Here is a 13,400-nt window from a genome sequence, read left to right as displayed (position 1 = left end):
CCTGTCTTAAGAATTTATAGAAGATAATCCAGTACTAAAACATTGAGCCTCATGGCTAACTTTTCTTTACTGGATTGCTGGTGGCACCTGCATGCATAGCACCACTTTATGTATCCTGCTGCTCCTTTCCTGGTTAAGATTCCCCAGCCCCAGTCTTGATGATTGTTTTCCCAACAACCTTGACAACAGTTATTAATACACCGACCAGGATGATATAGGCTACAACTACTGCAGGATAACCAAAGCCAACTGTGCTGATGCCGTTTCAAATCTACCCCTATTGCAACTGAATCTTGACTACAGGTTCAAGCATTTTTGGTTTTAAGAGTCCTGTTCATTCCTTCCACCTGTCCTGAGGACAGCAGATGACATAGAACATGTAGATGTCACTGTATTCCTCAGCCTCTATAGCTATTGCTTGGTATTTCTGGTGAAAAATGAGAACCCCTATCAGATACTGTAGTTTCAGGTATCTGCAAATGATGTCACACGAGAGTGCTTTGAATACTCCTGTAGTGTCAGCTTTACTGGTGGGAAATGCTACCCAACCTGTGAGGTGATCCATGATAACCAGCAGGTGCTTAAATCTGCTTACGGGAGGCATGTCAGCATAAGCAATCTGCAGTCTTTGGAATGGGAAATATGCCCATGGTCATACTCGAACCTCCTGTTTGGGTTTTGCATCAGAAAGCTTCCTGCCTGTGGGACAAGAACTCACAGTCCTTTTTACTGCCACATGTATCTTGGGAGCTGCCCATATTTTCTCAGCCTGGTGAACAACTGCTGTCATTCCTCCATGTGTTTGTCAGGAAGACACCTAGCCAAGTCATTAAGGATTTTCTTGATAAAACAGCTTTTCCTCCAAGAGTCCAAATTCCAGATCCATCTTTCACAGCCTTCCAGCTTTCCCATCAAGCCATTTGGTCTGGATTATTGATAACTGTCCAGTCATTGCAAGAGAGAGTTGCTATGGTGTTACACTCATATATAGATTAGCAGGAAACAAACAGCTCTAGCTGCTTTATCTGACAAATCATCATTTATTTAATTTCACTGGATCCTTTGTCATGAGCTTGACAACATTCTATGGTGATTTCCCTTGAAGATTAATGACTTACAACAGTACTTGTATCTCAGTCTCATTAGAAATATTTTTTCCCAATGAGATAAGGAACCTTCCATCTTTCTATAGCACATTTGTTTTATAGCACATGCCAAAGGTATATTGAGAGTCAGGATAAACAGTTACTTGCTGGTTAAATTCCCAACAGACTGCTCTACTAATGCAGTTAATTCAGCCCTTTGAGCACTCACTGAGGGTTGTAGAGGTTCTGCTTCAAGCATAGCCCATGGGTTGTTTTCCATTCTCGTAGTATGAAGATCCAGCTGTGAAAAAGGTTAGATCTGAGTTCTCTAGAGACTGAGTTTGCAGGCGGCTTGAGTAAAACACTACCTTAGTACAGTCACAATGCAGGTCACCATGAGAGGGAACAGAGGGAACAGTTGTTCCATTACTTACTAAAGTAATATCACCTGCCTTTAAAATTACCTGGCTGATGACATTATCCTCTATGCACTCCAGGAGTCTCCTGGATCACCTGCAGCTCACCATTTTACTCTTCCAGCAGGTGATGGGGTGGTTGAAGCCAACCTGCAGGCCAAGAGCCTGCCGGCAACAACACCTCCTGTAGCTGGAATAAGAAGGCTTCATCAATAGTTTTGCCCCAATTGAGAGGCTAATAGTAGGCACAAACCACAAGGTTCCCTTTGCTGCTTTGGTCTCTGATTCTTACCCATGTGCTTTAAACATGCTGGTGGCTATTCTTCAGAAACAGCTCTTCCTGATCCATTTCTTGACTCAGAGGGCAACCCGTCTCCACCTCCTTCTTTGACTGTCCATTCAGCATAGTCTGGAGCCACTCATTGCTGCACTCCCTGTCATGGGATGCATCCCACCAAGTTTCAGTCGTGCTAACTAGGTTGTAGCTTTCTAGTAGTACCATCTAGGGCTTCCATCTCCTCGTGTTTGTTGCCCACGCTGTGTGCATTGATGTAGAGGAATTTCAGCTGGGCTGTTGACCGTGTCACCTTTATAGAGCAACCCACCTTCATTGCTGTGAGGTATGTCATCGGTATTCCCCTCTTGTCTCCGATTACCTCAGGAGCCCCTGGCTCAATCCATCTGGGAGTTCTAGTGTGCACCAGTGTACCCAAGACATGGCAGGGCAGCAGGCTGAGGGCCCTCGTGAGCACTCCATCCCTCCAACCTTGCCATGTCATCTCATGGCTTGTCACAGGTGAACCCTCTCCCTTCAAGTCTAGTTTGAAGTTCTGTCAATCTGGTCTGCTAGCTCCCGAACAAAGACCCTCTCTCAATTTTGAGATGATTGAGCCTCATCCACTGACAGAAAGCCTAATGTCACCTAGACCATCACATTATCAAAAGCCCCTAAATTCAGATGGCTGTCAATGAACACCCCCTGCTCTTTTTTCACCAGGCAGCTTTCCAGCCACTGTTGACCGAGTCTGCAGTGTTGCATGGGTTGTCGTGACCCAAGTGCAGGACCCAGCACTTGGCCTTCTTGAACCTCTTACAACTGGCCCCAGCCCATTGATCCAGCCTGAATATGTGGCAACTCCAATACCATGGTGAGATAAACCAAAGACACAAAAGGAGCCTGGTGCTGTGTGGGTCTGCACGAGGATGCCTGGTGAGGAGGAGCAGGATGAGGCTGTGTACTGTAGCTAGCCCTGGGGTACCTTGGGGTTAAGGCTCCTTGGAACCTCTAAGCATCCCTGGCACAGCAGCGGGGTGGCAAATGGGTGGCAGAAGGAACAACAGCTCCTGAGAAGGTTTTTCTCTGGCTGAGCATCTGTCCTGGCAGTCACTGACCTGCAAGGGCCAGGGCTTCTCTGCAAGGTGATGGAGAGGCCTTGTCATGCATAGAATTTTTACACAGCTTTGTTTTAGCAGCAATTTAGGATTTATTAGCACTTTTTGGTAGATTACGAGGACAGGTTGTATAATTACTAATAGTGCTTAATCATCAGCCAATTTACCAGAGTCATATAAGTGAAATTTTTTATAAGCAATCAAAAATAGCTACAGGGTTCATGCTAAACTTACATCAGGGATTTTTAACTGAAACACACACACAAAAAGGGTAAACTGAAACACACACACACACAAGCAGACAAATAGATAGACAAAGCAGTCCTAAAATAAAATTAAACATACACACAAGATGAATTACAATTAAAATTTCTTTCCATGAGTATTATAAATTTCTCACTTTTCAGTGTTGACATTGACCAAGACAATCACCAACTCAGCAAAATTAGACCTTTGTTCTTTGTGAAATCACCATCAGATGATGACTGAATCTACATTTCACTGTCAATAGACGATCACTGAGTCGTCAAGAAACGGGCCCTGAGAGGCATCCCAGTCAGGGGGAATCACTGGCTCACATCCTGCTGTGATGCAGGACAGCTGCAAGGATCTCGCTTTAGGACCACTGTTTATAGGACTGCAAGATGATTGACTTTGGTCAGTATTTTTCCATTCCAGCCGTATACCGCATCGGGCAGCCCTGGCCTTTCGCAGACTGGGCAACGATCCAGTTGGTCGGAGTCTCAGGTGCAATCAGGTGGTGCGTGATTCACAGAATGGTTGGGGTTGGAAGGGACGTCTGGAGATCATCTAATCCAACACACCTGCTAAAGCAGGTTCACCAGAGCAGATCACACAGGAATGTGTCTAGGTCAGTTTTGAATGTCCCCAGAGAAGGAGACTCCACAACCTCCCTGCACAGCCTGTTCCAGTTCTCTGGCACCCTCAAAGTGAAGACGTTTCTCTTCATATTCAGCTGGAAGTTCCTATACTTCAGCCTTTGCCTGTTACCCCTCATCTTATTGTTGGGCACCACTGAAAGGAGTCTGGTCATATCCTCTTGACTTCCACTCTTGAGATATTTATAAACATTGATGAAATGGCCTCTTAGCCTTCTCTTCTCCAGCCGGAACAGACCGAGCTCTTTCAGTGTCACTTCATAAGAAAGGTGCTCTAGGCCCCTAATCATCTTTGTAGCCCAGAGCTGGACTCCCTCCAGTAATTCCTTGTCCTTCTTGAACTGGGGAGCCCAGAACTGGACACAGAACTCCAGATGTGGCTTTACCAGGGCAGAGTAGAGGGAGAAGAAAGCTTCCCTCGACCTACTTGTTACACTCTTCTTAATGCACGCCAAGCTATCATTGGACTTCTTGGCCACAAGGGCACATTGTTGACCCATGGTCAACCTGTTGACCACCAGAACTCCCAAGTCCTTCTCTGCAGCACTTCTTATCAGCAGGTCCACCCCTAACCTGTACTGGTGCCTGGAGTTATTCCTCCCAGGTGCAGGACCATACACTTGCCCTTGTTGAACTTCATCAGGTTGTTGTCTGCCAGCCTGTCCAGGTCTTGCTGAATGGCAGTACAGCCTTCTGGTGCGGCAGGCCTTCCTCCCAGCTCGGTGTGATCAGTAAACTTGCTGATTGTCCCTTCTCCCTCTCTGATCATGACAAGGACATTGTTGGCCTGCCTTGCGATCACCAAGGAGCGATTAATTGTCCCACCTCACTTCACCCTTTGATCAAAACAAGGACATTTGTCTTTTGGGCAGGTCCATAATGCTAGCCCATGTAGTGATCACCAAATGAGGAAGAGCTGTTCATTTCTACTTGTTGCCCTTGTGATCAAAGCAAAACACTTGTAACCAAAGTGGGAACACAACGTCATCTTGTCTTGAGATTGCCATGTGGCCCCTAACCGGTCTGTACCACCACATTCCACACTGTGACTAAAGCCAATCCATCGCTCCACAAAGTGGTGGTGTGATCACCTCTTGCCTCTGTGCCCATAAACAGATTGTGCAGTATTCCTGTTGTAGTTTGAGTGAAATTTTTCATATTTGGTTAGAATATATATACACACACATGTATAAGAAAGAGATATATGTTATTCTGCCAAATGTGGTTCAACAGTACTATATACATGGGGCCGGGGGGCGGGGGGACGTGTAATTTGTTTAGCCATTGTTCAGGAAGTCTCATTTCCCTAGGTTTTCCATGACAGAGATCCATGGTTCGATCTCTTGATTTTCGTTTTAGGGCTGTCAAAGTCCTGACTTTCAGTAGCTATTTTGCACCTGCAGCTGGCAAAGAATATGTTCTTGGCAGTAACTAAAATTTTGTTCTGTTTCATCTACTTTTACATGTCATTCTGCTCCCTCACTTATCTCCAGGGATGCAGGTCCCCTTATCTTCAGAGGTCTTTTTTGCTTAACAAGGCAGGAAGTTCAGAAGTTCAGAGCTTGCAGAAGTTAGGCTAAGCAAAATTCCATGATGTTATGCAAATTCTATATGGTCAGTTTCAGAACATGTTGTGTAAGAAGCAGTATACCAAATCATTCAAGAAGCTAAGGTAATCTACTCCCTTTACAGCCATTCTCCAAACTTTAATGTATAAAAAAAGTTAAACAATGACCATAGTATAACAAGAGTCACTGAAATCACCGTAAGGTTCGATGCTCCAGCAAGGAAAGCCTTTCCTCAAGATACCTGTTCCCTGGGCAGGACCATAATGCTGGCCTGAGTAGTGATCACCAGGTGAGGAAGGCCATTTCATTTCTACTCCCTATCCACGAGATCAAAGTTAGAACACTTGTAACCGAGGTGAGAACACGACATTGGCTTGTCTTGAAATCACCATCTGATGTGGTGATGCACTCGACTCCCACCACTCCCTCAGCCAAACCAGCAGCAGTTTGGAACAGACTCCAAGGAAGGTAAAGGCCTGAGCTGCAGCCAGACCAAGGACTCCTATTAGGAAACCCACGAGGAAGCAGAACAGTACACCAAACAGTGATAAAGTGTGGGTTCAGGGACCCTCGTGCACAACTTTTTCACAGTATGCAATCTGACTACAAGGCAAACACTTTATTCCATGACTATGACAGCCTGGGTGAGCCTACTTTGAGCTCTCTCTGCTGAACAACTGTAGCTGTATGGTGATGATCTTTTACTACTCATAGATTACTGAATGAGACGAATTTCAGTTTCATATCAGTCCTCCAGCTCCAGTAAATCTGTGTTCAATAGAACAAATCCCTTAGAATGATAAAGTTGTGTGATTGTTAATATACTGTCTGCTTTCTGTTACTTCATGAGCTGAATTTTCTGACATTTGAAGCTTTATGTTGTAAAGCACTGCTCATATTTACTAAACTTGCATCTACTTAATGGAAACAAAAACAGCTACAGACTACTATGGACATCTGTGAGATGAGACCTGTTCTGAACTTTGCTGGAAGGAATGTAATTGACTGGGGAAAAAATTATATCTTCAAGGCCAGCAGGAAGCAATCGTGGACACCTAAAATATAAGGCCCGTTCTGCACTTTGGTGGGAGGAAATAGGATTCATTCGGACAAAAAAACACCTTCAAGGGTGGCACAAAGCACCTATGAACTGTAAACAACATCTACAGCTAAACAAAACAATGGCCAATGTGAGGTCAGTGAAAAGAATCCAACGAGAAGCAAGAAGACCGCAGACTCAAATATTGCTATTGGACTGAATCATGATGTCAGGGATGGGTAAATAGTCTGTAAGGGTATAAAAACGGAGGGACTTCTTTGCTTGGCTGGGATCTCTGCAAAGGGACTCAGTCTTGTCCCCCAACCCTGATGCTGGACTACTCCATCAAATTATTTATTTCTTCAAACTTTGATGCCTGAGAGTTTGCTTCAGGTGACCGAGGATCCAGACTCCAAAGTGACGTGACACCAGGCCCCTAGAGGGGACGTAAGCAGGTTGAGATGCAGAAAGATGAAACTTTGCAATCCCAGCCAAGCGATATAAAGAATCAGGTGTGCACACATATAACCCTCTTATCTTTGAGAAGGAGTTTAGAAAGCAAGGAGGTCCATTTTAAGCCTTATGATTCAATGGGAGGACCTCTCTCTACCCTTTTGCATCTCCTGTCCCCATAAAAATCACTCTAAAACAACTCTCACCTAATTCTGCTTGATGTATTTCCTCCATGCAGTAACTAATAGAGTGAGCCTTGACATCAAACTCTATTAAGTCATACTTCTCTTTTTTGTGATCTAAAATCACTGCTCTGTGAAAAGTCAAATGTTAAATCACTCATTTGCATTTTCTAAACGAGTTCTGTGAGAAGCAGTATAACAAATTATTCAAGAAGCTAAGTCAACCTACTCCTTAAACATCATTCTGCAGACTTTGATATGTAAACCAAAGTTGAAAACAACCGTAGTGTAACAAGAGTCACTATAAATCCTGATCGTGCATAGCACAGGGTTCAGCGCTCCGTCTGCTGTTGCAGACCTTCCGGGACCTCTCCAGGTTCCTCGGAGCACTGAAAAATCACAGAGAGAGGTCTCTCTGGGACATCAGTCAGCTCTTTATACACCTTTGGACGAATCCCATCAGGCCCCATCAACTTGTAGGGATCCAGCTGGAGTAGCAAATCCAGTACAAGTTCAGGATAGTTCACGTACCCATGGTTCTCTAACAGAGGGCTATGGGGGCCCCCAAGTCCATCTTCAGTGTGTAAGACTGAGGCAAAGAAAGTGTTAAACATCTCAGGTTTGTCTGTGTGCCTGTTAATAAGGTGATCATACTTATCAATTAATGGGCCAATGTTATTTCTAGTGTGCATTTTGTCATTAACATATTTTTAAAAGCCTTTTATATTGTTCTTCATGGTACTCGCCAGCTTCAATTCTAGTGGAGTTTTGGCCGCACATTTTTTTTCCCTGCAGTGGCGAGCAGCATCTCGTTAGTCCTCCCGTGTTGCCTGACCTTGCTTCCACTGACCATGTAATTTCTCTTTTATGCTTAGGTGGGACGTCTGTGCAGGTACCAGCCTGAGCCAGCCCTCCTGCTACTCTACTCCTTTTTTTCTTTTTCTTTTTCTTTTTTTTTTTTTTTTATTTCTGAGAATTTCTGAGAAATCTAAACAGTAATCAGAACCCTTAATTGCTCCCCTGCAACAGTTCATCAACATTTCAGGTATAATCAGAGGGTGCCTGATTGTCCCATCCCACTCTCGGATCACAACAAGAACAATGTTGCCTGCCTTGTGATCACCAAGTAAGGAGAGCTTAATTGTCCCAACTCAATCCACCTTTTGATTAAGACAAGGACATTTGTCTCCTAGGGCAGGAATATAATACTGGCCAGCCTAGTGATCATCAGGTGAGGAAGGCCTGTTCGTTTCTACTCACTGCCCTTGCAATCAAATCAAGAACCGTTGTAACCAAGCTGAGAACACAAACTCATCTATTTTTGAGATTGCCAGGTGTCCCCGGGTCAGTCTGCACCACCACATTCCACCCTGTGACTAGTTCAATCTATCACTCCACAGAACAGTGGTGTGGTCACCTCTTGCCTTTGTTCCTATAAAGAGATAATGCCATCTTCCAGTCATAGTTTGGGTAACACAGATAGAGAGGTATACCTATAAAAGAAAGAGATACATGTTATTCTGTCAAATATGAGTTGACAGTACTATATAGACAGGGAAGTTTTGTGATTTGTTAAGCCATGGTTCAGCAAGTTTCTTTTCCCTAGGTTTCCCATGGCAGAGGCTCAGGTGTACATGTCAGAAACTCTTCTGAAAGAAAAAAATTATTTGCAAGGAGCAGCACAGAGCAGCTCGATCTGGATGCCTCCTGAAGATGGACCTTGGGCAATTATGCCCCTACAATCCAAGCCTCCCACCCTGTGCATCACTCTGGACCAACTGCAAAATTCAACTCCGAGATCTCATTGAATCACAGAACAGTTTGGGTTGGAAGGGACCTTCAGAGGTCACCTAGTCCAAGCACCCTGCAATAAGAAGGGTCATCTTCAACTCGACCAGGTTGCTTAGAGCCCAGTCCAGCCTGGCCTGGGATGTATCCTTTGTAGGGGCATCTATCAGCTCTCTGGGCAACCTGTTCCAGTGTTTCACTGCCCTTATCCTAAACAAATTCTTTCCTAACTCTGGTCTGAACTTACTTCTTTTAGTTTAAAACCATTACCCCTTGTCCTATCACATCAGGCCCTGTCCCCGTCTTTCTTTACAGGCTTCTTCTAAGCACTGAAAGGCTACACAGCTGAGGGCTCCAGAACTGGAAGCAGGACTCCAGGTGGACTCACCAGAGCAGAGCAGAGCAGAGCAGAGCAGAGCAGAGCAGAGCGAGAGGCAGAATCACCTCCCCTGACCTGCTGGGCACGCTCCCTTTGATGCAGCCCAGGATATGACTGGCCTTTGGGGCTGCAAGTGCACATTATCAGTTCATGTCCAGCTTTCCATTCAGCAGTATTCTCAAGTTATTTTCTGCTAGGCTACTCTCAACCCCTTCATCCCCCAGGCTGTATTGATATTGAGGTTTGCCCAGACCCAGGTACAGGGCCGTGCACTTGACCTCGTTGAGCGTCATGAGTCTCATTTGCACCCGCTTCTCAAACTTATCCAAGACCCTCTGGATGGCATTCCATCGCTCAGGTGTGTCAACTGCACAACTCAGCTTGGTGTCATCTGCAAACTTGCTAAGGGTGCACTCAATCCCACTGTCCGTGTCATTGAGGAAGACATTAAACACTCCTGGTCCAAATATGGACACCTCAGGGACACCAGTTGTTACTGGTGTCCAACCAGACATTAATAACTACCCTCTGGTGGCGACCATCCAGCCAGTTCCTCATCGACCACACAGTCTCCCTCTTCTTCATTGGATCTCTTGGTTTTCATTCAGAGAGCTGCCAGTCAAAATCCGGACCTTCGGCTGTTTCTCCTGTAGCTAGACCAAAAAAAATGTTCTTGGTATTAATCAAAACCTTTTTCATTTTCCTATTCTCTCTTCTTTTCTATGCCCCTCTATTTCTTTACTTACCTCCATGTCCCCTTATCTTCTGAGGTCATTTTGCTTAACGAGGCAGGAAGCGCAGAAGTCCACAGCTTGCAGAAGTTATGTTAAGCAAACTAAAGTGACGCTAAGTGAATTCTGGATAAGCATTTTCTAAACAAGTTCTGCAAGAAGCACTACAACAAATAATTTAATAAGCTAAGGCAGCCTACACCCTAAACACCACTTTTCAAAGTTTGATATAGAAATCAAAGTTGAACAACAAGCATAGTATGAGAATCACAAAAATCATGATAGGGTGTAGCATAAGTTTTAATGCTTTGTATGCCATGGGAGACCATCCCAAAAGGGTTTCCCACCATCCATGTTCTCCATCTTTCTTCACTCTTTCTAGGGTGTGATGTATCTCCTCTGCATCATGATGGACACTGATTAGGGATTTCTGTCCAGTGGTCTGAATTCGTTTTAGCAATTCTTTCAGTTCATCATGTTACAACACTTTTCTCCCCACTGTCAGAGTCATCCCAATAGGGGTAGGCACTCACACCCTTTGATCAAGACAAGAACACTTGTCTCCTAGGCAGGGCCATAATGCTAGCCTGGGTAGTGATCACCAGGTGAGGAGAGCCAGGTCACTTCTACTTGCTGCCCTTGTGATCAAAGCAAGAACACTTGTAACCAAGGTGAGAACATGATTTCAGCTCATCTTGAGATCGCCTGGTGGCGGCGGGGCAGATCTGTATCACCATAAGAAGGGATGGTTTCAGCAGGTGCTTGTGGGAATATCTGCCTATAAATGCTCCTGCCTACGGCTACAAACTGCCAATTTGGAAACACCCAGGTTGCACAATGCCGTGGATGGAGGTGCCACCCGCAGCTCTGGCAGCAATAAAAAGGCGAGGGAGCAGGCACATCGGCAGAGCCCTATGAGGAGGACATCCCCACGTACGACAGCTGTCTGTCTGCTGCAGAGATGGTGCAAGTGACTCCCTTCCTCCTGGTGCTCAGCGTGGCCCTGGTGGCTCCGGGCTTCTCTGCAAGAAAGGTAATGGCAGGGTTGGGATGGACAGGACAGGGTTGGCAGGAGGCTGCAGCTCCATGGAGTGCCTGCTCCTGCCACCCTGCCCATGGATGCGCTGTGCTGTGAGACCAACATCAAGTCCTCTCTGCTCCAGTGCCCGCTGGAAGGGAGCTGGAGGAACAAGGAGGGCCACATTCTGAAGATCTGGTCTGTGGATGATCCCACATGCGAATGTGATGGCTACTACAGAAGAAATGGGAGATATGAGCTGAAAGAACGCTGGCTCTACTGGGAGGATAACACAATAATCTTTGGCTTCACTGTCTACTGGTCATCAGGTGCCTTTCCTTTTACAGCTTCCCTGTTGTGTTCAGCGAGCTCCCCTGACCTCCCTGTGATGTCCCAAATAGTCTGCTGTCTTTACTATGGTGTTTCCAATGGTTTCTTGCCTTTCCTGTGATGTGTCCCACAGCACTTTCCCTCCCTGTGATGTTCCCAACATTTGTCTGCCCTCCCTGTGGAGTCCCAAGTGTTTACCTGCCCCCGCTTTGATGTCCCAAATGGTCCCCTGCCTTCCTCCTCTTCCCTCTGATGTTCCAAACGGCCTTTTCCCTGTAATGTTGTCCATGGTCCTCTGCCCTTCCTGAAATGTCCATAGAGCACCCCAGCCCTCCCTCTCATGTTCTCCTTCGTCCCCCGCCCTTCCTGTGATGCCACCATGGCTTCTCTGCTTTCCCTGTGATTTCTCCAGAGCTCCTCTGCCTTTCTTGTGATGTCCACAGAACACTCCTGCACTTCCTCTCATGTCCCCTGCCCTTCCTGTGTTGTTCCTAATGTTGCGCTGCTGGTCTTCTCATGTCCTCAGTGCTCCCCTGCCCTCCCATGTAGTGTCCTTGTGGCTCTTCTGTCCTCCCCTGTCATGACCATGATGATCCCCTACCTTTCCTGATGGTATCCCTGATGCTCCCTCATCCTTCACCCTCGAGTTTATTGGCTGGTGTCACCTCCCAGTCCCAGGACACATTGGATGCCCTGGGGGCTGAAGGCCACTGCTGTCTGCCCATCTCCATGCAAAACCCCCAGTGCTCTGACCCCTCCTGCCTGCTTGCCTCAATACCACTGTCCCCTGGGGCCAGAGCCAGGCTGGGTCTACTGTTCCCATAGCTGGGTCATGGCTCGGCACTGACCTGCAGCCCCAGATATGTTCACATCCACCACATGCTTCATCCCATAGACTTCAGGACCACCTTCATGAGCTGGTACAGGAATGAAGGTGGGAAGAAGAGTTTGCAGACCAACTGGTATGAGGAGATACGTGTCTGTGACAACACTTGGAAAATCATCAGGTAATCTTTTGTCCTCGTTGCATGTGCTAGTCTGCACATCTCTGGGGGTTGGGGCTCTTCCACCCTGCACTGCTGAGCACCCAGCAGAGCTGCTGCCAGCGTGGGGGTGACCAAGGACGAGGTACTCATGCAGGGAAGCCCTGGTGGTCCTGCCAAGGTGCAAATGCTGCTGAGTGGGTGTTCAGTACTGGGAGGGTGCATTTGTCCTGTGCAATGGTGCATTTCCCACCTTTACATCTCCTCTCACTGTATCCCTGCAGAAGAGGCACCTATACTTTCACCCGCCTGGACTCATGCCCAGTGAGCGGCATTGTGGGAGATTCCAACACTGACGGAAGCACCTGGGATGCAGAGCCCCTCTCCTGCATCAATATGGGCCAGCACTCACAGAAGACGCGTAGCAGTGCAGGGGATTTCAAGGCTGATGGAAATGCCTGGGAGGCAGACCCCATTTCGGGCTCCACCCCATGCTTCTAATATGCAGACCCAATCTCCTGCTCCACCACGTGCTTCTAATATGCAGACATTCACTCCTGCTCCACCACCTGCTTCTAATATGCACACCCCATCTCCTGCCCCACTATCTGCTTCTGATAATAAAGCTTTGCTGCAAACACCAACCCAGCTCCTGTCACGTCATAGCTCAGTGCCCACATTACCCTGTCCCCCCGATGGCATCCACAGCCTCCTCTGTCACTGTTCTAAAAGAAAAGTGTGTTGTCCCTGCTGTGACCTCCCCACAGCCCAGGCTCCTCCATTGCAGCCCCCACCACCTCACTCTGCTCTCTCAGGACTCCCACCTTGCCCAGGGAGCAGGACCCTGCTCAGTCTGGCATGGTGCCCTGTGGCCCAGCTCCCACCAGGGTGGCCCTTGACAGGAGTTCTAACACGGGCAGCTGCTGCCTAACTGCAGCCCCTTCCACTACAAAAGAAGCTGCGTGGACAGAGGGCAGCAGCGCTGGCAGGGCCAGGGCACCGCGCACAGGGACCACAGTTGCTGCTACCGTCATACTGAGCATCCACTGCTGTCTCCTGCTCGCCCTGGCCCTGCTCAGCCCCTGCACCACTGCTGCTGGGAAGCTAAGAGGAGCCGGGGGGCACTGGCGGGGCAGG

At 47.1% G+C, this 13,400-nt stretch overlaps 1 protein-coding gene across 1 annotated transcript; it reads left to right on the top strand.

The window, feature by feature from the left end:
* Nucleotides 1–10,806: 10,806 nt before the first annotated feature.
* On the top strand, nt 10,807–12,907 carry LOC135577349 (avidin-like). Its single transcript, XM_065046629.1, has 4 exons — nt 10,807–10,965; nt 11,096–11,279; nt 12,176–12,287; nt 12,548–12,907. The coding sequence occupies exons 1-4, from the start codon at nt 10,894–10,896 to the stop codon at nt 12,762–12,764; spliced, it is 585 nt and encodes a 194-aa protein (XP_064902701.1). The 5' UTR covers nt 10,807–10,893; the 3' UTR covers nt 12,765–12,907.
* Nucleotides 12,908–13,400: the final 493 nt, after the last annotated feature.

This window comes from Columba livia, chromosome Z, assembly GCF_036013475.1.
Source record: "Columba livia isolate bColLiv1 breed racing homer chromosome Z, bColLiv1.pat.W.v2, whole genome shotgun sequence".
Taxonomy (NCBI): Eukaryota; Metazoa; Chordata; class Aves; order Columbiformes; family Columbidae; genus Columba; species Columba livia.
The sequence above is the reverse complement of the archived record's forward strand: the minus strand, read 5'-3'. Positions and strand labels throughout refer to the sequence as shown.